General features: G+C 51.5%; 9 protein-coding genes across 9 annotated transcripts; 5 read left to right on the forward strand and 4 right to left on the reverse strand.

Annotated features, from left to right (window-relative positions):
• Positions 1-215: 215 nt before the first annotated feature.
• On the forward strand, positions 216-1,250 carry N7510_005519 (uncharacterized protein; the record flags this gene model as incomplete). The annotated part of the gene is made up of 1 exon (XM_056977445.1): positions 216-1,250. One exon carries the CDS (start codon positions 216-218, stop codon positions 1,248-1,250), a length of 1,035 nt encoding a protein of 344 aa, XP_056833477.1.
• A 288-nt stretch (positions 1,251-1,538) lies between these two features.
• On the reverse strand, positions 1,539-2,978 carry N7510_005520 (MFS general substrate transporter; the record flags this gene model as incomplete). Its single annotated transcript, XM_056977446.1, has 3 exons — positions 1,539-1,841; positions 1,904-2,877; positions 2,969-2,978. The coding sequence occupies 3 exons, from the start codon at positions 2,976-2,978 to the stop codon at positions 1,539-1,541; spliced, it is 1,287 nt and encodes a 428-aa protein (XP_056833478.1).
• Positions 2,979-5,085: 2,107 nt separating this feature from the next.
• N7510_005521 (uncharacterized protein) lies at positions 5,086-6,789 on the forward strand (the record flags this gene model as incomplete). Its single annotated transcript, XM_056977447.1, has 1 exon — positions 5,086-6,789. One exon carries the CDS (start codon positions 5,086-5,088, stop codon positions 6,787-6,789), a length of 1,704 nt encoding a protein of 567 aa, XP_056833479.1.
• A 387-nt stretch (positions 6,790-7,176) lies between these two features.
• On the forward strand, positions 7,177-8,190 carry N7510_005522 (uncharacterized protein; the record flags this gene model as incomplete). The annotated part of the gene is made up of 1 exon (XM_056977448.1): positions 7,177-8,190. One exon carries the CDS (start codon positions 7,177-7,179, stop codon positions 8,188-8,190), a length of 1,014 nt encoding a protein of 337 aa, XP_056833480.1.
• Positions 8,191-9,227: 1,037 nt separating this feature from the next.
• On the forward strand, positions 9,228-10,676 carry N7510_005523 (CAIB/BAIF family enzyme; the record flags this gene model as incomplete). Its single annotated transcript, XM_056977449.1, has 1 exon — positions 9,228-10,676. One exon carries the CDS (start codon positions 9,228-9,230, stop codon positions 10,674-10,676), a length of 1,449 nt encoding a protein of 482 aa, XP_056833481.1.
• A 58-nt stretch (positions 10,677-10,734) lies between these two features.
• N7510_005524 (DUF726 domain protein) lies at positions 10,735-12,930 on the reverse strand (the record flags this gene model as incomplete). The annotated part of the gene is made up of 1 exon (XM_056977450.1): positions 10,735-12,930. The coding sequence occupies one exon, from the start codon at positions 12,928-12,930 to the stop codon at positions 10,735-10,737; it is 2,196 nt and encodes a 731-aa protein (XP_056833482.1).
• A 226-nt stretch (positions 12,931-13,156) lies between these two features.
• pabA (aminodeoxychorismate synthase pabA) lies at positions 13,157-15,552 on the reverse strand (the record flags this gene model as incomplete). Its single annotated transcript, XM_056977451.1, has 2 exons — positions 13,157-14,801; positions 14,855-15,552. 2 exons carry the CDS (start codon positions 15,550-15,552, stop codon positions 13,157-13,159), a joined length of 2,343 nt encoding a protein of 780 aa, XP_056833483.1.
• A 305-nt stretch (positions 15,553-15,857) lies between these two features.
• N7510_005526 (histidine kinase-like ATPase domain-containing protein) lies at positions 15,858-21,088 on the reverse strand (the record flags this gene model as incomplete). Its single annotated transcript, XM_056977452.1, has 3 exons — positions 15,858-19,073; positions 19,112-20,882; positions 20,937-21,088. 3 exons carry the CDS (start codon positions 21,086-21,088, stop codon positions 15,858-15,860), a joined length of 5,139 nt encoding a protein of 1,712 aa, XP_056833484.1.
• A 471-nt stretch (positions 21,089-21,559) lies between these two features.
• On the forward strand, positions 21,560-26,079 carry N7510_005527 (TRAPPII-specific subunit TRS120; the record flags this gene model as incomplete). The annotated part of the gene is given in 5 exon segments (XM_056977453.1): positions 21,560-21,725; positions 21,782-22,755; positions 22,807-23,484; positions 23,541-25,853; positions 25,867-26,079. The coding sequence occupies 5 exon segments, from the start codon at positions 21,560-21,562 to the stop codon at positions 26,077-26,079; spliced, it is 4,344 nt and encodes a 1,447-aa protein (XP_056833485.1).
• Between the last annotated feature and the right edge of the window lie 425 nt (positions 26,080-26,504).

Here is a 26,504-nt window from a genome sequence, read left to right on the forward strand (position 1 = left end):
AGCATGGCCGTGATGAATCATACGACAGGACTGAATAACCTGAATTTCGAAAAGCACAGCCTCATTCTCGCTTTTTTGCCTCTTTGGCTTTCCTTTCAGTAATGACTCCTTGGATCTACTCCTCCGAGCCCCTCCTCCTCCTGTAGATAGTCTTACATAGTTATCTCTCGTCCTCTTACTCCCGATTACTTCCTCGATCCAAGCCCGCCAAAACCATGTCGCGATTGTCAGCGACACTCCAGCCCCCGGATCATCCGATCGCGCTGCAGCCCACCCACCTCCTCGCCTCGATGCCGGATCTGTTGACCGACACAGCAACCACACTTATTATCACTCGGAAGAACACGCTATTTGGGCCGGATTTCTTAGTACACCAGCTGCGGTGTCACAAGTCTCTACACTCGCGACAGCGGCAGTCCCTACTGTTTACCGTCTCCAGCAAGTTCTGGCGCAAGTCGCAACACCGAGAAATCCGAGACGCGTCAGGACGGCCACTTCTGGAGCTACGGCGACAGTGGCGGCAGCGGATCTGGAGGGTTATGCAGGCTGGAGGCGGTGGGGACGAGCTTCTGAGCGCAAACATGGGCTGTGCGATTGAGATGAAGATACTGATGCGAGTGAAAAACGCACTACTAGCCGCGAGTCAACTAGATGAGAGCCATCAGCAGCGGCTCCAGCAGCACGCGCAATTCCAAGCCAGTCGGTGCTCCGTAGCAAGCCAGAGGGCAAGCCGCGACGATCCGCCACAGGAGCGATCTCCACCGCCGTATAGCGCCGTGATCACCGATCACACTAGCGATTACTTCGCAAGCAGTAACAATAGCAACACGAGGGACCTGACTATGGACGACAACGTCTTACTATACTTGAATGATGATTGTACCGCTGGCACGTTGCCACCATCTTACGACTCCATACGGCACTGCACGAGCCATTCCCTACAAGACTTACTAGACGCAGTGGAGCCGCCACGGGAGCCAGCGCTACCTTCCTCCTTTGCGTTCCCGCCGGCGAGACGGTACTCGGAAACGTCAGTAAATGAGCAAGAGGAGCTAGAGGTACTACAGCTCAGCAACGCGGTGACGACGGTGATGATGGGAGATCAGACCATCATCGGGATTCGGCGCGGGAAGATGATGAATTATCATACTCTATCGGGGGCTTTGCCGCGGTGGGAGGTGCAGATTGCAGGAGGCGTGGACTTATTACTGGTAAGTTTCCTGCTTGTCCTGGCCGACAACATACCTTAATCTTCTGCCCACATCTCACTACGGATGCGGGACAGGCCATTTTTTTACTCGATCTAGAGCTGGTCCAGAGCTAAAGTTCTGTATAGCCAGTATGTATCGTGTTGATATTGGCGGAGTTTGCAAGATGAGCACTGCCATATTCGAAAACAGATTCCCACGCATCACTCTCTGATTTTCTCCTCGAGCCCTGTCTTGAATATGAGTTTAAATTGAAGTATCGAGGACGAAACACGCTATGCATGCATTTTATTCCTTTATGAAGCCTAGCTTAACAACAATACGCACAACCTATCTCTCTAATAACCTGCTTTCCATTTCCGCTGCCCATTTAACGGCATTCTTTTTGAATAACCATAGGATGACGATACTTGCCCAGGTGATAACTGCCAGTCCAGTGAATATCCACCCAGGTCCAATAGCATCAATTAAGGGCTGCATTACCACCACAGCAACACAAGCTAGTGAGTTTCGCAGAATATTGTTCAAGGCCACTCCAGTACTTGTTCTTCCAGGCAACAACTCAGTCAGCATGGTGGAAGTCATGCTAAAGACCAAGCTGGTCCCGAGGCCTATGAAAAATGTCGCAAGGCACTATCATTTTGGTGATGATCAGACCATGCTGCTAAAGCAAAAATGATAGTAGGGTTACTTACTGGGCAAAACCAGAAAACATGCTTATCAATGGTCCAGCCAAACCATAGACAGGCCGCAGGATAAATGGTGGATGCACACCAAGCATTCTCTCCAAGACGGTCCCCAGGTAAAAATTGAAGTTGGCCCGAAGCATCAAATCTACCTGCTGATTTTGCCTGTCGTCGCATAATGTAGTCTGTCCAGCGGCCTCCCAACAGGGACGCGATAATAGAGCCGAGGGCACAAGGGATGTAGGTGAGGCCAAGAATTATCGGTGAAAAAGAATATGGAGGTGCAGAAAAGAGTGTCTGAAGGGAAATGGTGATCGCGTAATAGCAAGCAAAAGTGCTGCTGGCGTAGTATACCGTAATCAAGACGGGGGGAAACCGAAGATAAGCGATAATTTTGAAAGGCTCGAGAAATATCCGGCTAATCCGACGTAGGATCAAAGATGGTCCCCCTTTCGCATTTTCTGGGGCCGTAGTTGAATCAAGACCCTTTGCGCCAGGCCTTTTAGTAGAGGTCTCTGGCAGGCAAAAAACGATTAAGAGCCACACGATGCCCCCATAGACGACTGTGGCCCACTGGGTACTCCGCCAGCCAAGCCGCTCAGTAAGTATTCCCCCAAGGATAGGAGAAACGAGCGGCCCAACCATGGGACCCAGGAAGAAGTAAGCCATTGCTTGGCCACGTCGCTCAACTTCCCATAGATCTGCCACAGTTCCTGCTCCAACTGCCTGGACAGAGGCCGATGCTCCCCCTGACAAAGCGCGCATGACAATAAGCATATCAATTGAGGTGCTTACTGCAGAGATGGAATTCCAAACCAGGAAGATAGCAAATGATATAAGGTAGACCGGACGCCGCCCATATAGCTCCGATATCACCGACCACCAGATAGGGATAATACCCATGGCCAGTACGTAAAAGGCGATTGAAAGGTTGGCGAGCGACTTTGAGATGTGAAAATATGTCGCAATTTCCGGTAACGCGGCTACGTGGAATTCATTCTGTTAGTTAAGTTCGCGTTGATTTTCGATGCCGGAATTGAGAAAATGAAATGGGACGGATCAAGAAAGACATACGCATCAACATTGTGCTCTGAAGTGGCGCAGCGACAGCAGCCAAAGAAATTATACCAGTGAAAAGATACTTTTTCCAGGGCTCAAATTTCTTCGCATCGCTTAGTGGAGGGAAAATGAGCAATTTATCGTAAAAGTAACAATCTGTAGTAGCCTGAGTGGCTGGTGTTGAGACATTGGGCTGAGGATTTAGAGCCTCATCCTCTGTCTTTGTGATACCTGGTGTCTTTTCAGCCATGTCGAGATCACAATGTGGATTCAGATCCTACAAGCCTCGACCAAAATAAATGATCGATATATAGATACATCTTGTCCGCGTTACCCGCATTACCCGCACCAGTTATTCTCACGAAAATGGAGCTCAAAAAAGGTAAGTTACGGCTTTTCCCGGGAAGTTTCGCCTGACGGATAAGGCATGATTCTAGAACGGTCATCCCCCATTTTGCTCCTTGCTTCCAATGCTCATTCCTGAATTCTCACGGGAACTCAACTCCTTAGGCAATTAATTCGCATTTATATGCATTGCAATGTACTGATTGAATTTGCGTACTTGAAAAGCAATTTGTACAAGAGAAAATTAAAAAATTAGCGAAGTCGACGTAAACTCTCTAATCACACTGTCACTGGGTCTCTTCTAATTCACATGGTATATCATAGACTTCTGTTATTTTCGAGTTACACTTAATTGGCTCTCTATCCTACCACTAGGCTACTCAAAGTGCTGGCATCTACTCAGTGAGCCGGAGCCTGAGCGGCTCTTATTGAAGAGGCGGCCGCCCAGATAGGCAAGCCCCAAACTGGCAGAGGAAATCTAGTACTTATTGGGGACATATATACCCACCGTGTCGTGGTCCCATCTTGGTTCTGTTAAGAATCAGTTTTGTGAGTCTTCTCGGGCGTGCGTGATTGTGGGTCCACGGTCCACCCTATATAAATAAGTATTTTGAAACGCCCAGGTTGAATTAAGGGCTATTCAGAGCGCTCTCCCTTCTCTATCTATGATATAATAAATAGCTCACCGTCATCTCTAACTGTTCCTCTCCAATCTCCCAATCCCCGATTTCGACCTAGCGGCTGATCTCATCCCGCTTCTGTTTAGCATTTCGCGCCCACTTCCGCCTTTATTTCTTAGTCTCTTAGATTTTTCGGGACTATATAAGGGTATTGTAGCCCTCCACGGAGAGAATACCTCCCCACCCTCCTTGACGCCTAGATCTACGGGCTTTGGCTGCTTCTTAGTGAGGATGTGTCATATATCTATAGGCTGCGGCATCATCCGCAAGAGCTGCGGACATCGTGTTATCCGCTCCGCAATTTGCGGATATGGTAGGGTAGGTAAGATTCACAAATCTGCAATTTGCGGATGCGGATGATAAACATTATGAACAGGCAAAGGCTCGTGGCCTGCTCGTGACTGCATAGATTGTGCTGTTTTTTTTTTGGCTATTTAGATATTCAGTATGTATTGATAATTATTCTACGATTTTGACTTGAAGTGCCGAACCATTTAGTTTGCACACTAGAGTATAAGATTTAAAGGGGAAAGGGTTGCCCATAGATGAGCTAGCGGGGTGCATTTTATTGGGTGGGATTACTCAAGCCGCTCAGCATCACGCTCAGGTAGGGTCAGGTGATGCTCAGTGTGATTATGTCATGATCAGAGTGAGCAGGTCAGGCTGCTGACAGTCGTGTTCAGTTCCAGCCAGGGAGCGAGGGGTGAGCACCACAGCGGATAGAGCAAGTCACAAGGTGGCAGACATTATCCTGTGTACCTACTGCTGAATGAGTGCACAGATCCTCCGCGGGAACTATCTTTCTCTTAACCGAGGCTGTCCGACTGAGCTTGTCTACTGTCCATGTTCTTGGAGTTGCTAGAAAAAGTTCTCAATTATTGAGGTTATTATCGTGCATGTTTGCGGTGCATTATTGATGATTGCAAGTGCAAGCTTGAGGGGGATGGATTAAAAGCCAGTAAAACTATACCGATCAACCCAAAATCGATACGATTAATTATTAAGCAGCCAACCCAGCTCGCTGAAACCTAGAATTGACTTCAATCTTGACTTTCTCTGCCTTCTCTGCCAGTATTCGAGGAAGCACGGACTGCAACAGAAACTGATATGCCCAAGCGCAAGGCACATCCTCGGCCCGAAGACCAAGATAATAACACTTATCTTCGAGTCCGCTCCATACGGGCTTGTGGAGAGTGCCGCCGACGGAAGCGAAAATGTGACGGTCGTATGCCTTGCTCATCCTGCGCAGGCCATGGCTACCGCTGCGAGTACGACACCGATTCAACAGTATCGAAAGATTCCTCTGGTGAATTTTCGCCAGCTCAATGCGATCGACCAACGAAGCAAGGTGTTGACTTTGGGGACTCCATGGGACCGTCTACAGGAGAACTCAATTCTCGTCAATTCGGGGAACACGATGAAAGCGACTCATGGTCCAAAGTTGTAATTCGAAGTCAACGGTCTCGCGTCATCAGTAGTCACAGCGCTGTCGCTTTGCCGCGTATTTTGGGCCATGAATTGAACGATCCAACTCCCCCTCGATTACATTCGTACGGATGGAATCTTGGGCTCCGTGCAGAATGTCGGAACAGATTTCATTCCAAAATAACCTCTTTACTCTCCGAAGAAGAGTGTTACACTCTGTCCACCGTCTTTTTCAGCGCAGTGCACCCAACATTTTCTTTTTTACAGCAGGAAGCCTATTTCGAACAAGTTCAGTCCAAGTGGACATCCATGCAAAACGAACCTGGCCTTGAAGCGGTTATCTGTGGAGTGGCCGCATTGGGGTCGTTTTTCTCGACACCATCACACCCGCTCGAATCAGAGCTTGTTGGCCAGTGCTTGTCTATACTAGATATGGCACATGCAGAGCCGGTTATTCGTTTGAGCATGGAGCTTTTGGCTGGCTGGATACTCCGTACTATATATATGAGACTGACGACCCGACCATATATTGCCTGTCTGGCTAGTCAAACTGCCATGCATGTTGCCGAGACGCTCAGTTTACACAGAGATCTGACATCCAGGTCCATGACCACCGCGTCGGATCAGTTGGAAGTTACTCGAGAGGAGGCTGAAACGCGGCGGCGTTACTTCTGGATTATATGGTCATTGAACTACATATTATCGACAGAATATGGCCTCACACCAGTGAAACTGCAATCAGTGACTTGTCGCTTGCCTTCTCGCGACCCCGGGGCCTCTGGAGACAAATTTGTCGGTCTAGCTCTTTCACTGCAAAGTGGTTTTGAAGACCTTCGAAACCTGATTCCCAAGGGAGAAATCGAATGCTATCTGGGTAATTCTATTGCCATTGAGGAAGAACCAGCACTCCTAGCAGTTTTCAGAGCTGACATATGCCTCTGCCTTTTGCGACGGATGCTTTGCGTCACTCGCGCTATCAACAAGTCTAGCTCATCTGCCATTGTGACTATCATTCAAAATGCCTTTGAGAAAATTCACGAGTTGACCACTCTACAACAGCCGTGGTGGAATTTGGTAAGTGTGCCCTTTCAAACCATCTGTGTCTGTCTATGGTTTGATTCTCTTCCGATCCTCTCTCTTCTTCCAGAGGCCATGGACCTCCTTCGGTTGGTTGCACATACTTTCGATACACATTTGACCAGAGAGGCTCTTGCAACTGCTCAGCATTTGACAAATGTCTCACGAGAGCGTGAAGCAGAAAAAGGCAGGTTAAGAGACGCAGCTGTGGGTGATTATATGTACGCGCTGCCTGCGGCTGACGAAGACTTCCCATTTCCAATCCCAGGGTTTGATCCGCTGGATGACTGGCTGCGTCTTCCACTTTGATGTAGATTTGGCCAACTGAAGAAAATAGAAAATATTTTCATATAGGCAAAATACAAGGGTCCATGCCAAGTTCGACGTAGCAAGCTAATAACATCATCTTCTAAAGAGGAGGGCATCAAGGTTACTAAATAAGACACGTTCCAACCAGTGAAGTCTTGTATTCGCTAGCTCTATGGGTGAGATTATAAGGAGAAACTACCATTTTAACTAATGACAGATCGCAGTGGGAAAAGAATAAAACGGATGGTATCCAGTGTTCGGATGTTCGGAGGCTGAGAATCCCCGCTTAAGCGCCCGGACACCACAAAGCTCCAACTGCGTTTGACACGTCCTGGAACTCCCTGTGTATTTGCAAAGATTCTCTGATCTGTGCCTATTTTAAACTCGATGTCGTATGGACTGCCGTTCAGCGACGATCCCTTCAACCCTAGCCATGCGCTCGACCCCACGGCGGCTCTCCTGCCTGCCTCGACTCGCACGGTGGAGCAAACCCTGATTTGCCCTTCGGAAGACATGCACAGCTTCCTCCAAAAGGATCTCCGCGTGGACAAGCTGAACAAGATTGATCGGTATCTATGGCTGGCTGGACAACCAATGCCTCCTCGGCCCCTGAATTACCATGTCGTCGCATCCCGCGAGATTGCTGCAGACGAAAGAATGGACATGCACCTGGTGTGGGAACCCACGCGGCGCCTCCACCTGAAGCCACTTCCTCGATATCTTCTCGATGGTCAACTTTGGGCGGAGCATCTCGTCTGCGAAGGATCAAGTTGTGTGGAACAAGACCAAGGCGCGCAAGGCCCGAACCGACAGACAAGGGAACATCTATATAAATGCGCCCTGGGCTTTCTCGCTTCCTACATCGCTTTGATCCAATTTGAAAGCGACTTTGCCATCGCCCACAACTATCATTTAATTCCCCGTGACCTGACCTGGGAGAAATGGGTCCAACTGGTCCAGCAGTTGTTGAAAAAGGGGGCTACCAATCCCAAAAACATCAACCATCGCTATTTATTCGGTGAGCTGAGGCTGTCGCGACTAAATCAAATATATTCCATTCGATATGGCAGCATACTAAAGGGGTATCAATTCACTTATCAAACATACGGCGAGCTGGTCCGTGACCACCTCACTACCCTCTCAGCGGCAACCATTTACGTTGCACTAGTGTTGACCGCCATGCAAGTTGGGCTTGCTACCACTCGCTTAGGCCAAAACCTATCTTTTCAAAATGCGTCTTATGGGTTTACGGTATTCTCAATTCTGGCACCATTGGTCGGGATTGGGCTAGTGGGTATGATGGGGATTTTCGAGTTTGCCAGCAACATGCTACAAACGAGGAGATTAAAACACAAGCAGTTTGCATTGTACGATAAGATGACACGCAATCACACAAGTTAACAGCACGGTTGGTCGAGAAGCATTTTGCCCTCATGGCTTAGATTCGTAGTAAATTCTTCTGCTCTCACTGGTAGATGAACAGTTGACTTGGGCGCCCTGCGGATGTAAATAACAATATCCGAAAAATGTTCGGGCAATGGGTTAAATCCACATTACATACTGACATTTCATATTCAAAATCCTCCTGAGATAGAGATCCATGCCCAAGCTCTATGTCAAATCACGCTATCCCTACCATGGGCGAAGTTCAACTTGGAAGCGGGGTAGTCCTAGCAGCGAGATTAACGAGCTTCCCTTACACAAAGCTGCAAAATAATCGCGAGCTGACCTCAATCCACCCCCTTCTACGCAGAGCATACACTTTCCAATCTTGATACTCTGCTCAGAATCACTTCTTTGCTTTTCAACTCCTCCGAAATTAGAACAATCATCATGGAAGGCCGATGCCAATGTGGTGCTATTCGATTCACTACACCTCTCCCAGAACCAACTAAGATCTTTGTCTGCCATTGCACGGAATGCCGCCATCAATCCTCGTCTTTCTGCGGCATAACGACTGTTTTTCCCTGGTTTGAGCTGCCAGTGACCAATGCAGATGGCACCTCCCGCATTGGTATCTTTACTCGCAGAACTCTGAATAATAGGCAACTAGAGTGTTTGTTCTGTACATCCTGTGGGTCGAGATTGATACATCGCGCTCATGGAGAGGATGCTCTGGGCGTGAAAGGTGGCTGTTTGGAGGGCTTGACGCAGCAGATGATGTCAAAAGCTGTGCATATTTGGTGTAAAGAGGCGGTCATGGAGATTCCAGCTGGTGTTGAATCTTGGGATGAGGAGCCTGAAGAATAATCAGTACTACTCAATTCATGTAGAGACTTTGCTTTGGAGAGAGTATATGTACTTCTTCCTATAGTGATGCCATTTTTGACAAGCTAAACCCCTTTGGGTCAGTTCAACGGATCCATTTATCCCGCTTGTCCCTTGCCGAGGTACTTCGCCTGAATACAAACACTCTCGACTTCATCCAATATAATAAAATGACAGACCGAACAAACTTCACCGTACTGGACACAATATCCCATCTCTGGGATCACCTCGACCTGCCCCACCAAGCACTGCAATCCCTCCAGCTGCCGGACACCAACTCAGACCCAGGACTTCCGTCATCATTCAAAGTCGGGCATCTAGCACAAAGCACAATAGCTCTTTCCGCGCTCGCGGCATCGCTATTTCATGCAACCCGCAACGGCAAGCCATCTTTACCTCGCGTGCAAGTAGCGCTTCGCCACGCATGCGCCGAATTCAAGTCTGAGCGCCTCTATCGCATCGACGGTCACCCGCCACCAGATCCATGGGGTCCAATCGGCGGGTTACACGCCACGCGTGATGGCTACGTGCGTATTCACGATAACTGGGCGCACCACCGACAAGCTGCACTAGATATACTGCGGTTACCGGGCAATGCATCGCGCGCCCAGGTAGCCGAGGCATTGCTGAGTCGTTCTGCTGTTGAAGTTGAAACGGCGGCATTTCAGTCTGGCGGAGTCATTACGGCACTCCGCTCTTATGAACAATGGGATGCTCATCCGCAAACATCCGCTATCCCCGACTTGCCCATTCAGATCCGCAGACTAGCCTCCGACGGTCCGAAGGGCCTATCTCCCTGGCTGAAACCAAGTAATGACCGATGTCTACGCGGAGTCCGAGTCCTAGATCTCAGTCGGGTGATTGCAGGCCCTGTTGCCGGACGGGCGCTGGCATCGCACGGTGCAGACGTGCTGTGGGTGACCGGACCGGGAATGCCAGATTTACCCCCACTAGACCGCGATCTTAGTCGCGGCAAGCGCACTATCCAGCTTGACCTGAATTCCACCGCTGGAAAAGCCAAACTACTGGACCTTGTGCGCGACGCAGATGTTTTCCTTCAGAGTTACCGACCAGGCAGTCTGACAGCCAAGGGGCTAGCTCCTTCTGATCTGGCAAGTGTGAACCCGCGCATCATTTACGCAGAGCTAAGTGCATACGGAAGTAATGGGCCTTGGAGCCAGAATCGGGGCTTTGATTCTCTGGTTCAGACATGCTCGGGCATGAATGTGTCTGAGGCAGAGCACTTTGGAGCTGGCGAGGCAGCGCGGGCTTTGCCGTGTCAAGCTCTGGATCACGCGGCGGGCTTTTGCCTGGCGTCGGGGATCATGGCGGCGTTGTATCATCGGACAGTCGCCGGGTCTGCGTGGAAGGTTGAGGTCTCCTTGGCTGGGATTATAAAGTATCTTCGCTCGCTGGGTCAGTATCCGGGTAACTCGGGGTTTCAATGTGACGATATATCGTTTAGCGACGATGATCTGGCCGAGTACCTGGAGTCAAGACCCTCTGCCTTTGGCGAGATTACGGCTTTGAAACCTGCTGCGTGTGTAGAGGGAGCAATGCCCGGTTGGGATATAATGCCTAAGCCGCTGGGTTCAGATGTTCCCGGATGGATGTCATAATGAAATCTATATTATTGACGTGTATATATATATTGAGCTAATCACAGATAGTCAATGCTCACAGGGCAGAGTGTTTAGAGGGATCTTCGACTAATGGTTTGGAATAGTCATCGTCTTTGCCATCTTCGTCCAGATCCAACCGATGAATCCGGTGCTGATTCATGTTCTCCTGGGTCTGCGTCTCGACCTGTTTTTGCAGCCGTGTATCTTCGCCACTAACACCTTCCTCGCTGTTCACGGTTTCTTTTGCAGCAGACGACTCTCGATCTTTCACTCCGGCCTTTTTCTCATTGCGCAGGCGTTCCTCTTCTTCACGACGATCCTCCTCCGCAAGGGCAGCTTCCTCTTGTTCCATTTCTCGAGCGTCAATGTCCTGCAGTCCGATCGTCGTCAGGATTCTGCCCAGCAGGTATTCATACCGGAGATGACCACTGATAGACTCGCTCATGTCGATATTCTCCACTCCCGGCACGCCTTCAACTTTTTGAAGTCCCGCGACACCAAGCTGGAGGCTGCTGGTCCGGTAGAGAAAGGCGAGAACAGAATCATTCTGAGAGAACACGTTGATGAGACGCCCACTCACCACGCTGCGCATTCGGAGCCAGTGGTCGGCATCTGAAGGCGTGGGTGATCCCATAAAGATGGCTGACTCGACCAGTCCGTAAGCGCCTCTCCTCTCCAGACTCTGAAGGCAAGAGAAAATCAAGCGAGACCCTAACGAGTACCCGATCAGAGTGACAGGTCGTTCTCCCTGGACTTTATCGATCAGTGCATCAGCAAGCACCTCGCCTGCTTTGTCTGCCCGGGCCTTGGCTACGCTGAACGGATTATCAACGACACCGGCAACCTTCAGCAGACCAAGCGGCAGCATCACGGCAGACATGATACCGGCAAAAATGGTGTGAGCCAGGACTTCACGACCTGCCACTGACCATGCCGCGCTTGTGACAAGGGTGCGGATTGCATTTCCGAGCTTCATCAAAGGCTCCATTTCCCAGCGGAGACCAAACACTTCAGAATCGGCGCCCACAACCTGCCACGGAACCACAAAGTTCGACTCCTCCCTCACCCACCCAGTGACGCCAATGGTAACTCGCAGCCGATGATCTTGCCGAGCTTCTTCGCTTTCCTTTTCGTTGCTGCGTCTTCGCGGACCACGGATGGGAATGAAGGCAAAGTCATCGACCTCGCGGGCGTACTTGTCCATCATTCGTCCCGTCATCCGTCCACCGTAGGCTCCGAACAACCCACCAACCACAACACCACTGCTAGCCAGCGTTCCCAGAAGACCAGCTGCAGCAGTTGCACCGAGACCCAGTCCGCCCATGATGGTTCCAATGCCCGCAGCCACTAAGGGGGCGGCGAGTCCGCCAGTGACACCGATCAAAGCAGCACCGGCCACGGATGCAATGCCGACCTTCCATTTCCGGGTGCCATCGCTTTTCTTGACCTGCTGCTGCTGCGCTTCAGGATTCGATGATAGTGCTAGAGCCGTATCGAGTAACCCGCGAGCCACTTTGACTTCATCCTCATTGAGGATATTAATGTCAATGTCCAAGCTGGATGCAGCATGCAGCATAAGAATGCGCGAATGGGCATTATAGTGCTCCAAACTAAGCAGCAAAAGGAGCAGAGAGTGGAGAATAAGTAGCCTTGTCGCCTTGGGAAGCTTGGTCAACGGCGTCTCCACGGGATGGTAGACTTCATGCAATTTTTCCATTCTGGTCGGATCCTCTTCCAGGGGGAGTTCCACCGTTTGAGCCTTTTCGTTGGCTTTTTTCTGCGCTTGTTGCTTCTCCTCGCTGTCATCACCCTTATTGACGGCTTCGCCAATTCGCAGCAAGACGGCATCACGCCAGTCATCGAAATGAGAGAGCGCCCTTTCTTTAGTTCGACGCTTCCATGCAGCTAGCTGGGCTGCTCTTTGGGCCGATTGCCTTGATTGTCTAGGCTGCGAGCTGCCATTTTCACTTGAAGGCGTGTCACTATTCTGTGGCGTATCTTCTTGCTTTTCGTTTTCTGTAGGGGAATTCTCCGCAGTAGAGCGAGTGGGAGAAGTCTTCGGAGACGTCTTCTCAGGCGCCTCAAAAACCTCATGGATTTGAGTCCGCATCGACTCCATGGACTCAGCCACCAACAAGGTCAGCTCGGCACGCTGCGACCGGTCCAAGACGGAGGTTATGTCTTGGCCCTTGTCGCTCTCCGGGGTGGAGGCTTTGGCTTGTTTATGCTTTCCCTTGAGATTCTTGAACATTGGCGCGGTAGGCAGTAAGTGAGCGTTGAGGATGCACTTGGCCAAGGAAACTAAGTGACGGAAGCGATGTTGTCATATCAGCGCCCGGCCCGTGGGGGCGGCGACCAGTTGAGTCAGCAGTCAAGAATTTGTACATTTGTCTATGGAAACATTCAATTGTATGCCTAACGCCCTCGCTAATTGTTGAATCAATCGAGAATAGTGTTGAAGAGCCCTGTGCGGTGGTCTACGTGCTCACAGTGGGGACAAAAACCGTGCAGACCGTCCGCAACTTAGTCAACATCTCATCCCATTCGCCCTCCGCGGTGCTCAGCGTCGTGATAGCGCCGCCAGCACCAATTCGCCAGGTTTGCGGTCGATCATCGCGATCATCAAAACACGCAAAAGCTGTACGGATCATAACGGAGAAGCTTCCCCCGCCACCGAGATCCAGAAAACCCATGACGCCAGAGTATATCCCGCGCTTCCGAGCTTCAATCTGCCGGAGATGCATACATGATCGTTCCTTGGGCGCGCCGGTCATCGAGCCTGGAGGCAAACACCCCTGCAGAGCCGTGAGGCCATGAACTGCCATGTTCGAAGTTTTCAACTGAGGCATATGCCGGACGGCGCAGCCGAGACGATCGGGCCGAATCTCGCCTTTTACATGGGTGATCATCTGGAAAACGCGGCCGTGATCCTCGACCTCAAGCAACTTCTCGACATGCACACCGCCAGAGCCGCAGATGCCGTACAGATCGTGCCGGATCAGGTCAGCAATCATCAGGTTTTCGGCCATCTCTTTGGTGGAGCCCAAGATTCCGCGGGCTTTCTCCATGGTCATCCCAGGCGACTTGCGCACTGTGCCTTTCATGGGCTTCATTTCGAGAGTGGATGAGCGATCCCAGTTGATGAAGCATTCTGGGCTGCTGCTGACGATCTTGACGTCGCCCAATCGCGCGAACGCGCTGAATGCAGCTGGATTGTAGCTCTTGAGGCGCTTGTATAGCTCCCATGGGAAAACCGCTCGGTCTGTCTCTGTTGCTGCAGATGGTAATGAGACGGTTGTCTCACAACTCAGGCATAGCTCGTAGGACTCCCCAGCCTCCAGTTCCGCCTTGCATGCTTCAATTTGGCTCTTATACCGCTCTTCATCGGGGAATGTGATCACACCCTCGCGTAGGATCGAATCTAAAAACTCCGTGGTATCTTCACTCCCGGAAGAATGGGCCTGCAGTAAACGCGATGTCTCATCGACCCAGGCGCCAGGTGAATGATCCAATTCACAAGTGGACTGTACAACAACAGTACCCGAGCTATTGTCGATAACAACGCTTCGTTCACACCATAGTAAACTGACATCCGGTGGATCTTGAACGGAGCCATTTGTGTTATATGCATGATTGTACGTTGTGGAGGAGTGTGTTGAATCTTTGGGATGAGGAAGACAAGCAAGAGCCAGCTCATAGGAAAAGTAACCTAGGAAGCCACCCCAAAAGGGAATCTGGGAGTGACCGGAGTTGACCTTCTTCATTTCCATCAGGTACCGAAAAGCATCCCATAGCTGAGATACGGACAGGGACTTTTCAATCACTGATTCTTTGTTCATCTGATCCAGTATTAAATCCTGCGATTCAACACGGTACTCAAGCCGCCAGGAACCAGGACTGGGCACCGAAACGATGGTATGTTGTCCATTGGACTGAAACACGACAGTCGGCGAGCCAAGCTGATTGAGCGCCTCGCTTATCGCCTCAGCTGTCAGATCGCCCTTTGCAAAGGCCCGAAAAGCAGAAGTGGCCGAACTCGACGCACTTAATTTCAGCATCTCATAAGCAGCATTCGGGAACGCAGCCGTCTCGGCATGAGGGCCAAGAATTGCTTCAGGGAGGCTGCCAAACCCCCGCGTCCAACCAACTTGTTGAACCCAAGACACATCTTCCACCAATTGCGAAGCAAGTTCCTGCAAGCATCTTTTTCGGACTTGCATGATTCGGGATGAAACTGGACTCCCCAGAACGGCTTCTGGCGGTGGCGAACTGCCATTGGGATCTGAGACTTCGGTCGGCATCCTTTCTGGTCTTCTTCTAGGGACAACCAAGCAAGGAACTCTAGATCTTTCGGACAAGATGCATCCACATTTGCGTATAAAGAGTGGTAAAGTGTCACCTCCGCATCTGGCAGATCTTCAAAGATATCGCTCCGCGTAGTCGTAATACGGCGCACCTGGCCATGAAGCGGATAAGGAAGTCTCTGAATTGGCACACCGTGATTCAGGCACAGACTCTGAAATCCCAGACAAATACCCAAAACAGGCAGTAAATTGGCATCATGAAGATCCCAAATATCTCTCATGACCCCGACATCTTTCGGGAAATTCGGATCGCCAGGACCAGGGCCTAGCACGACTGCCTCGTAGTGGCGCAGAAACTCGTCAATGCTGTTATCGGGCCAGGCAGAGTCGATCGTCATTACCGCGACTCGCACGCCCAGCGTCTCCTCGAGCATGGCGACGACATTGTAGGAAAATGAATCGTAGGCATCGACATAGAGGATGCTCTTGGGTGATGGGGTCCCCGTGACTGGGCCTGTGGATGATGGCCCTGAGTCGGAGGCATCCCAATTGCCCAGTAATGGGGCCATGGTGATCGGATGAGATTCAAAAACTCCCGACTCTCATCGATCTCCCATCGGTCGATGAATGAGTGGCGATGTCAGGTAAAACCACGATACAGGCCTCTACGGTGTGTAAAGGAGGGAAATGTTGCAGTCACTCATTGTGGCGCGGGTAAGTGAAGGAAAAAGACGGGTAACTCGAGAATCAAAAAAATTAAGGTTGTTCGATGCGGCAGGAAAAAAGCGGGTACCGGCGGAACAAAGTGGCGACATTGAATACCAATATTATTGTCTAACACTCCACTATCTACAACACAAGAAAAGATGGGTATCTATAGCAACGAAGATGGCGAAGTCTGCAGCGCAGCCAGCTTGACCGCCACCTTGGGGAAATACTGGGCCACAAAGCCCTCGGTGTAGTAGCTGTGCGCCGAGCTGTGATCCTCGACTAGATTGTGCGCCAGCTCATGACACAGAATCACCCACCAGTACACGATGGCGTCAGTGCGGTTTGGGTTCGGGCTCTGGAGCAGGGCTTGCTCATGTAACTGTTGGAAGTAGAAGTAGTTGCAAAACACACTGCCCGCCCGGTTGAATGCGATGGTCTTGCCACCGGGATCATAGAAGATGCTCAGGGTGTCGGCGCGCATCGAGAAGATAGACGCGCAGTCGAGAACCACCGATGCGAACATGTTGATGCCCGCGCGGTGTTGAGCGAGGAAAGCAGATCGCTCGGGGACGGTTTTCACGAACAGCACGTTCACGCCGCTCGGGAGGGTGGCGACGAACTCCAGGTCGTGGCTCGGTCGCTCGTCACAGTACGACTTGCTTTCGGTGATTTGGTTGGTTTCCGGTCGGGAGAAAACGTCGGACGAACCGTGAGGCCGGCAGGCCTGGACAGCTGACAGCAGCTGATTATGAAGTTGATGGGGAGAACTGACATTCGCGGGCTGTTCCGGGCGCGTGCCCTGGGGATTCTGTGGGTCGGTCGTCGAGTATGGCGGTGGCGGTGGAGGCGTAGAGGTTTCAGGGAGCAGCGAGCGCGACTGTTCGGAACTGGATCTGTCCAAACCAAACCGCTTCGTGAGATTGGCAAACAAGCTGCCGCTAGGTCGATCTGGAATGGGGGCCGGCGGCACCGCATGCGCCTCAACCGGGGCAATCTTGTTGTTGCTAGGTGATTCGGGAAATAATCCCGGCATCGAATTTTGTCTCTGCTCCTCGGGCTGGTCGGCTTCGGTACGCTGAGCACGAGCTGCTTCCCAGGCGGCCTCCTTCTCCTGGATAACACGCCGCTCCTCTTCCAGCTGTTTCTGTCGCTTATCCTCAGCGATCCGCGCTTCATGGGCCTTTTGCCTGAGAATGCGTTCCACATTGTAACCACGAGCTCGCAATTCCAGAAGATCCGTCTTCAGGAGCATTTCCAAAGTTAGAGTTGAGTGGAGCTTTGGGCGCCTCAAAAGCAAATGGACGAGCGACTGGCTGATCTCATACAGGTCAAGTTTACCGGGACAGATGCACAGACCCATATTCGTGGACAGTCGGGCGACAATGGCGTTTCGTTTTTGGGTGTGAGACACTCGTCGACCCTTAAGAGAACGCGTCAAGGTGATCGAATTCACCACCTGCACGCTGAACCAATCCTCCAAAGACCGAGCCCTGGTGTTGATTGCATCCGAGGGCTGGTCATGCAGGAAGAGCCGTGTGCGTTCAAGGATCACCTTCTTTAGTTTGACTCCTTGGGTCTGGTCAGTGGCCACGCCACCGAAGCGGGCCTGTTCTTCCACAAGACTGCTTAGCGGAACAGCTCCAAGAGCAGTATAGAAGTTTTCCAAGGTTTCCTCCTGTGGCGCAGCGAGGATATGCTCTTTGAAGAGGTTGAAGCTTTGGAAGTCATCCACCACGACAATGTCCTTGGCGGCAGTCAAATTCCATTCCCTGATATCCAGATCGTCTTCCAAAAGCTCCGGATCGGCCGACTTTTCCTTGCCACCAAGCTTTTGAGATGGAATATCTCGGCTAGCCATAAGGAAGGCCGCTCTCTTCATCTCGCTGAACAACTCCCTGTCCTTCTTGAGAACCGACATATGCTCTGCGAGTGTCCTTAAAAGCATGAGATACTTCTCTGAACTCTGGAACGCGGCGGAGATGCGAGCTGGTTCTTTCACCAGCATCCTTGCAATCTCGGTCTTGGTAGGTTCCTGTTTCGAGCCGACGGCCATCAGGAAAAGGTTGGCTTCTTGACCAAAGTCCACAAAGTCAAAGATGCCTTTGTAGTCCTCTCCATCTCCAAGATAACAGAGTCTTGGAGTCACAAGGCGAGTCCGAGAACCTTTCTCTGACCGTTGATTTGTGGGTATTGGGATAATCGCTGCATTGCTGACGCGCTCCGTATCAGCGGAACTGAGATCTGTAGCCCTGCTCGCTAGGTATTTGAACATCACCCGGGCATCTTTTTGGGTGGTGGGAGGATGGCGGATGAGCACGTGGAGACAGTCCGCCATGGGGGGATGGGCTTTGACGCCCAGTTTGGAGGCGTGTGGGTGCAGGTGTTTCCGGAGGATATCAAAACCAAATAACGCAGCACCTTCGTCCGTGAAGCATTTTCGTGGAATGCTGAGGTTCTGCTTCCCCTCAATAGGTAGAAAAGGGATGGTGACTGCACTGGCATCAAATGAAGCATAGCCGTTCGTGTAATACTCGTTGATGAAGTATGACAGGGCTTTGCCATGACGACCGTCCTTCTCGGCATGATCTGTTGTCATGAGACGTACGAGTTCAGAGCCTGGCGGATAGCTCTTCAGCCCCATCATCTTCAGAAATTGGCCTTCTTTGCTGCCACTTGTGTAGATACCTGGCCAGTCAATCACAGGCAGCCCGAGGCTCCGAAGAGAGTCTTTCGGCTCATAGAGCTCGCAGATTTTGTATCGGATATCTTGGTTTTCGGCGGTGCAAATACTTGTATTCTTCAGTCGGTGAATATCATTGGCAGGAATGTCGTCGCTGACTGAGGTGAGGTATCGTATGAGATCAACGTGGTTCCATTTCCGTGATGGTGGTCCCTTCGCATCGTTAGAAGTGGGCGTGTTGATGAGGCGATCAAAGATCACGCCCAGTTCTACGGTTTTGCGAACTCCAAGGGCTAACAAGAACTTCTCCTTGACACTATTCAGACCATGCACGACAGGCAGATCGTCGAAAAGGCGCACAGAAGCAAAGTATGTCTGCTGCGGCTGCTTCATTCCCAACTTAGTCGGTATAACGGTCTCTTGCAGTGTATTGACAACTGTCTGCTTCGAAGACTGGCTCAGGTGGTCCCACTGCCGTGACAACACGGGCAAAACTTGTCCAGCAAAAGATGCCGTTTGAGTGATATCTTGATCAGCTGGAAGGATGCTGCGGTTTCCAGCATTGTTGATCAGCCAGCGAAGCCAAGGAACAATTTGGAGTTCGGTCCAACCAAGTGCCTCGAGCTCTTGTTTGCTAATCGACTTTGCAAAATGGAAAGGTACAACGCTTGAAGGTATAGGTAAGTCTGCCGGAATGCGCTGTGGGTTCAAAAGCTGGTGATGTCTGCGAATATCACCAGTCTTGTAGGGTGGCCGTCTTTGTCTTCCTCGTTCGCTACCGCAACACGTAAAAGACTCTGGACAGACATCCCATCAAGTTGTCCGGTAATAGTCTTACGGCCCAGCCACGACAGGAATTCAACAACCTGATTTGAACGAAGAGTACTAGACTCGAGCTCACGTTTGATATCAGAGACCGTTATTTCCGTGACCAATCCAAAGTCTGTCAGTCGCTTCACAAAATCTTTCGCCTTGAGCACAAACTCATCTGGCAAAGCTGGAATGGAGTCCATGAAGCTGAGATCTTTGGGCGCTAGTCGTGTCTGATGGCTGGGAATCACACCGCATGTGGAGAGAACCTCGATGGATGCGTTTTTGTTGCACATCCAGAATGCATCCTCGATTGTCTGTCCCAGTGTAGATGATGGGGTAGATTCACGGAATGCGAACTGATTGGCAGTATGGATCGCCTCGGGAAGTACATCAACAATATCGTCCTTCCGGATTTTTGACTTCGAAGACAGCTTGGACTTGATCGTGGCCATTTCTGCCGACCAAGCAATGCGGCAGGTGATACCCACTGCACGCAGCATTTCCAGGTTCCACTTGCTGATATATCGTGTGTTGAGGTCGATACTCTCTCGCTCGACGGTTGGGATAACGGAGGGTGCGGAGACATGAGCATTCAGTCCGGTGGTCTGTTGAGTGGGAAAGCCAATAAAGACCCTTCCGGCCTTTGAAGGTAGGATCGAGCTGAGGATCTCGGACTGGGACGATAACGCATCCGTTGCGAGGTTGGCATCATAAGAAGGAGTCAAGATAGCAATGGTTGCTCTCTTCGGTGGGGGCTTGCGCGTGGCTCTTTCCAGCTCCTTGCTCAGCGAACTGCTGATGGAGGGTTGAATGGAGGCAGTATTGATATGCAGAAATACCGACGCCGTCATCATCGAGGTCATATTTCCCGTGTCCTCCTGTCGTTCTGGTTTCTCGGCCAGTGATGGTTTCTCTAATCCACCCTGATTCGTGAATTTCGAGAAAAAGCTACGCAGAGAGTTTGTCGTGTCGCGGATGTTCTCAAGTCGGAACACACTCGCATGGGGGTTCCACTCAACAATTCGCATCCAGGAAGCATCAACTTGCGCAATCTCACGGGTGACTCCAGCAATCTTCATCATGCCTTCAGCGGTCTTCGTTTCGATATCTCTGGGAATGGCGACATTGACGCTGGGTGCCGTCTTTTTCGATAATCGCAACAGGTTCCAATCATCGAGCCACAGCTCAATCTCTTGAAGACTGACAAAGGTAAGACTGCTCGACAAGAATTGGCACAGCTGCATCAATGATGGGACGGGAGATGAATCGTTGCGATAATCCAAGACAAAGGTGGTATCCTGGCTAGTAGCCTCGCCCAAGTCCAACCGACGGGTAAAGAGCGCATTTCCCTTCCAGTAGAAGGCCATGGCCTGGTTTCCAGATGATACAAATGGCTCTTCACAGTCATCAAAGACACTATAAAATCCAACGCCGAACGCCCCGATCTTGGTCTCATCGGGATTTCCGTCTGCGATGCGCTTCAATCTTGCCCAGTCCTTTTCACTGAATGGAAGACCATTGTTGGATACTAAAAGGCGACGGAGGGTGTGGTTGGCTATTGTGTGCTTAACGAGGGCCGTCGGGTCGGTTGACGAGGGCGAAGGCACCGTGGTAGATGGGAGGGTCTCGAACTTGATCGTCACCTTGGTGGCGTTGGCATCGGCGGCATTCTGGATCATCTCGCGCAGAACGGTCCTGTCCGTGGTAGTTAGCATCGTTCTTCTAATCGCTCGCATGTGTTCAGCTTACCATTTCCCTGAATAGCGAGCCAGGACCTTGGAGATGAGACCTCTTGTATCGACCGTCACCGCTTCCTCATCAGCGCCCGAGCCCATCGTCCGCGCCTTAAGCGCGTTAAAGTCCACATTCATCGCCATGTTGTCTGCCACCAGCCCAGTCATCTATTGTTGGAACCAGCGCATGGATGTAGATCTCGATGGTCTATGTCGCGTAACAGACGGCAGAGAGAGGAATCTAAAAATGCTGTCCAAACCAGGCCGGCTGAGATAACAAAAGGATCGATGAACAAATGAATGACTGACTGACTGAGGAAGAAGAAGTAAACGATGGCGGACCTGGAGATGGCCTTAGCTATCTCTTATCGCCGCTTATGTCAGAGGGTCCCGTGACAGCTCCCCGCCTGGGATTAACGATGCGCTTATGTAAGGTATTTGTTTCCATCTCCAACTCAGGAGGATCGAAGTGCATGTGTGCTTCTGCCTCACGGTCTCTTGGTGCGGTTTGCTGCCTGCTGCAATTGTCTTCTATGCCGTCTTCCCTCGACGTATGACGCCTGCAAGCTTGCCGACTTCTTGTGGGTGCGGGCTTGAGCATCGCGCCAATCGCCGGTCCGATCTCGTGTACTCGACAAGATGGGTGTTGACCCCCTGTCTCCGGTTGCGCCGGTACGCCTCAGGGCACTCCTCCTTCCGATAGGGAGAATCAAGCGCTCGCGATTCCTGAGCTTCGCCGCCAGGCTCCAGGCCGAAAATGTGGTCCGATTAGGGGACATTAGCCCGGATGCACGGCCAAATCGAAGTACGCAACAATCGCAGTCGCAAGATATATCTGGTGCTAACAACTTCCTTGTTCAGACATGTTCTCGCCGCTCGCGTTCCCTACCGGGCTGATCCTATACGACCTTTCGTACTCGGTTCCTCCGACTTCGCACCTTGAGCTATTCCCGTTTGAACTTTTTCGAGAACCATTGGTGATTATCACAATAGCGGATGGAACCGAGCTCGCTTCAAGGTCGACTGGCGAAGACAAAGACAAGCACCCGACACCCGACGGCCTGGATTCATTGCTGGAAGCGCTAGAGGTCGTCAAGGAGAGGAATCCGCGCGCGTTGGTCCATCAACTGCTGGTGTTCGATCATGAAGGCGTAGAAAAACTCACAAACGGCCCGGATAATGTCCTCTGGGTCCCGCGACCACAGGCATCCAAAGCCACCACGATTAAGACGGTGCTTTGTGATATCACCTCAGTCTTGCTCTCTGAGCTGGATGAATTTGCGAAGACGATCCAAACCATCCCATCCATTGAGTCTCCCAAATCTTCTTCCTGGGGTCCACACAGGAATCCAGAACAACGGCCGCGAGCAGTGGATCGGCTGCTTCATCGGATGACCTCACCTGCGCAAATGCCTACCGATCCTAGTGCTGCACCCGAGACTCCATTGAGTTCGAATGCCAGTTCTCCGGTCCCGAGTGATCATGAAACGCCCATAACTTTTGACGAAATCCATCGATCCATTAATCTCTCTAGTCGTACGAATTCTCTCAGCAGAACTCCATCTGTGCATTCGCCTAAGGAGCACAGCCGGGACCGCATGTCGGTCAGCGGCGTAAGTGCAACTGACAGAACCAAGAACCGTATCAAGGGCCGTGCCGGTGTTGTCGTTGGGTCTCTTTTCCTGCTGGCAGGAAGGTGGCCAGATGCCCTCAAGGAGCTGGTTGAAGCGGCAAACAACGCTAGGGCTAGCAGCGATTATGTGTGGCATGGCAAAGCTCTCGAGACGATTCTTCTTACCTTGTTGATGTTCGGTTGGGCCGGGATGGACTTTCAGGTACATTGTTTTGGCTTCATGACGACATAACAACTTACTGACCGAATTCAGATTCCATCTATCCTCTATCCAACGGCCGAGAAAACTTCCAAATCGCATCGAGATTCTATTCCACCGCCGGGGGCTGGTAACCGTGCCGTGTCTCTTCAAAATCTGGCCAACCTGCTCCCAGACCTCACAAACACCATCTTGAATCTTTACAACCGTGCTGCCAATATTACAGAGGAGCCTCTCCCCCAACTCGTGTTCTCCGAGACAGTCATCCGCTTAGCAAGGCTATTGGTGGCGTGCCGCATTCGTGATGGGATTCTTGACGACAATGCCTTGAAGCATATTGTGATGAACGATCTTCTGACGCCGCTACATCAGCCAGAACTTCCTCGCGGGACGGCTGTGCCTCGAAAATCTGAGATTGCCAATTTCCTGTTCCGAGCTCTGCCGCTCTCTCCTAGCTCGGACCTACCTGCGACTGATGCCGTCCCTATCATAGTCGGAGTCGCCTCCGTTTTGAATACTCTTGGTCTGCCAAGGAAAAAAGCTTTCGTCTTGCGCGAACTTCTCTCGCTGATGGTACCAAGTCTTGTTCAGGCAAGGAAAATTGGAGCTGCAGAGGCGGGCATTCATCCTGCTGCTGGGTTAGCGTCTCTGAGCGATACCGCATTCGATGTCAATGCTCTGGATGTCGGGCCCGGAAACATGGAGGCAAGCGTGCGCCTTCTCCTTGCCTCGGTAGGCGAGATATACGGAGTTCAACCCTCGGCGTTTTACGAGTGGAAAAAAGAGAGAGTCAATCCTTCAACACCGACGGATCATCTGGTTGTCCGGAATACGACTCGATTGATGCAATTGCTGAACGATCATTTCGGCATGTCGTGTTGGATCGATATGGCGATCTGAACTTGAAGATCGATGTGCTCAAAGCGTGCATCAACTGTTGTGAAGCGCTTCCTGACTTCAATGGTGTTCTTCGTTTCACTGTCGAGCTCCTTCAAACGGTTCGAGGCCAACTTATGCTTGGTGAATCTTATCAAGCACCGCCTTATCTACCGGTCGACGACCAAATTCGTCTTTCAAACAACATCAAGCGCACGGTTGCGGCTGCGAGCAGGCTTGGTGCCTCCGACGTGGTGGCTGAATACTGGGATGATTTCCTTGTTCGCGATGTCCAATTATTGGCTCTTTCGGATAACAGGCGGCCAGTCAGGCGGTCCAGGACACAATTGGATGCGGTCACGACGGACTCCGAAAAGATCAAGAAAGACCCATTTTTATACAACCCGTTTGTGAAGCCCAGCAGCAAAGCGATCGAGATGCTTGCTGTGGCGGGTGAACATGCATCATTCCGAGTGACTCTTCAGAACCCCTACGAATTTGAGGTTGAGATCGAGCATATGCGTCTTGAGAGTGAGGGTGTGTCGTTTGATGCTGTGGCCGAACATATCATTCTTCCTCCTCTTTCTCTGCAAGAGATCACTGTCCTTGGTATCGCGCACGAGAAGGGTGACCTCAACATCACAGGATGCACTGTGAAGGTACGGCACTGCCGGGCCAGAAAATTTCCCATCTTCAAGACCATTTGGAAGCCCGAGCCTGAGGTCAAATTTAAACGCATCGGCCTGGAATCGAAAAAACCATTGACCGAGCGCCCTCTCTCGTGGAGTTCGACGACATCAAAGGACGGCAAGGTATCTACCAAGAAGGGTCCCGAAGCGACAACCTGCCAGGTCAAGGTGATTGGCAAGCAGCCGTCGCTTGTGATTGAGTCATTGTCGCTATCGCAATCGGCGATGATGGTTCTGGAAGGAGAGGTCAGGTCCTTCACCATCACTTTGCAAAATACATCATCCTGCCCTCTTGACTTCATCGTGTTTACCTTCCAAGATTCTACCACACGACAGCTGCAGTCCGCTCTCACCAACAAAGATCTGTTGCCGGTAGAGATATACGAGCTAGAGTTGAAGCTGGCAACCAGGCCAGCCCTGCAGTGGCGCCGTGAGGGTTCATCGTCCGACGACCACTCCATTCCTCCAGGCCAACGAGCCACCTTTACGGTTGATGTCCTTGGGAAACCGGGCCTGCAAGACACGACTGTTCAGATCGACTATTCCTGCGTTGGCGCAGGGGAGGGCAACACTCCAGATGTGTTTTACACGCGGCAGCTATTCGTTCCACTAACTGTGACCGTGAATGCGAGTGTGGAAGTAGCACGCTGCGACATCCTGCCCTTCAGCGGTGATTTCGCTTGGCGAAACCGTCTTCATTCCAACCCCGAGTCTGGGCCCGCCTCCCCATCATCCAAGACAATCGCTGCCGTCGATGATGACCCATTCTCGAAAGTGCTTTCGCGCCTCGGTAACGGGCCCTACGGACCAGATCATTGCGTTGTACTCCTCGATCTTCGGAACGCCTGGCCCAACCCCCTGTCCGTCTGGTTGCGAGTCAGCGAGCAGTCGTTCCTCGATCCTTCGGTTGTGATATCCTCCATGAAGGACTCCGACGGCCAGCAATCTGTCTACGCAGATTTCCAGCCAGGTCAAGTGTATCGCTTCGTCCTCGTCCTGCCTCGCATTTACTTGGACAACCCGCACGCTGCTATCCCCGTTGTCAACACCGGCACACGTCGACAGTTCGTGGTCAGCGCTAACAAGCTCTCCTTCGAGGCCGAGGCCGCCTCCCGGGAGGCATTCTGGTTCCGTGAAGAACTCCTCAAGCGTCTCGTCGGTGGCTGGAAGGAGCCCGCTACCGGCCGCGAAGGCACCATCGATCTACGCAACATCCGATTGAATCCTCGCATGGTCGAAGCTATGCGCCTCGAGGACGTGGAACTTACTTTTTCTATTACTGCATCTGACTCCGACACCTCGATCACGCAGACCGGCCGCTCCCGCTTCCGCGCGAAGACAGACGACCTGCTGACCCTGAGCGTCACGGTCCGCAACCGCTCGTCTCGCCCCATCCACCCACTTCTTCGCCTCCAGCCCAGCCTCCGCCACCAACCCAACAACGTCGCCCTAGACCTCACCCGTCGTCTCGTCTGGACGGGTATGCTGCAGCAGTCTCTACCTGTTGTGCAAAGCGGCGAGTCTACCACAGCCACCGTGGGATTGACAGTGCTCAGTCGCGGGGGAGTACGAATTCGGCGCCAGCGTTGAAGAGGCCCGTCTCCTTCGCTCGGCGGATGAGCAGAACGGGAAAGACAAGGATCACGCAGATTATCACCATTATGACGGCGGTGGTATCAAGGATACATTCGGCGCGGACGTTGTCCGGCGCAGACGGATCTGGCATGCGAAGGAGGCGTGCGTGATTCATGCTTGGGACTAACTTTTTATACCGCATCCCTGTTCATAGCATATATCCCTTATTCCCATATCTGTGTTTATCTCATACCTCATCATCCTTCATGTCTGCGAGGGCATCTGTCTGATCTCATGATTCTCTTACCTTGTAGGTTTCCTTGCATGGTGTGTGCCTCTTGGTTCTTTTCTTCATTAGTGTTGGGATTGTACAACAATGCCGCCTACGCGCTGAAAAGGCTATATCCCTATGTTATTCTTGTATATTGCATCTGTTGATTTGTCGAGAGGGACCTTAAAACGAGGTTATCAAGTGTGTTGGGCAGATCAATATAGTACTTGAATCAATTCAAAATTCTATTTCACAACATGAAGAGGGAATTCCATTGTCCCGTGCCTGTCTCCGTAGATATCTAGGCTCACCAATCTGCCTGTCATCCAATCTGTTTCTCG

Source organism: Penicillium lagena (assembly GCF_028827675.1).
Source record: "Penicillium lagena strain IBT 129212 chromosome Unknown utg000003l_segment0_segment0, whole genome shotgun sequence".
NCBI classification, from domain to species: domain Eukaryota; kingdom Fungi; phylum Ascomycota; class Eurotiomycetes; order Eurotiales; family Aspergillaceae; genus Penicillium; species Penicillium lagena.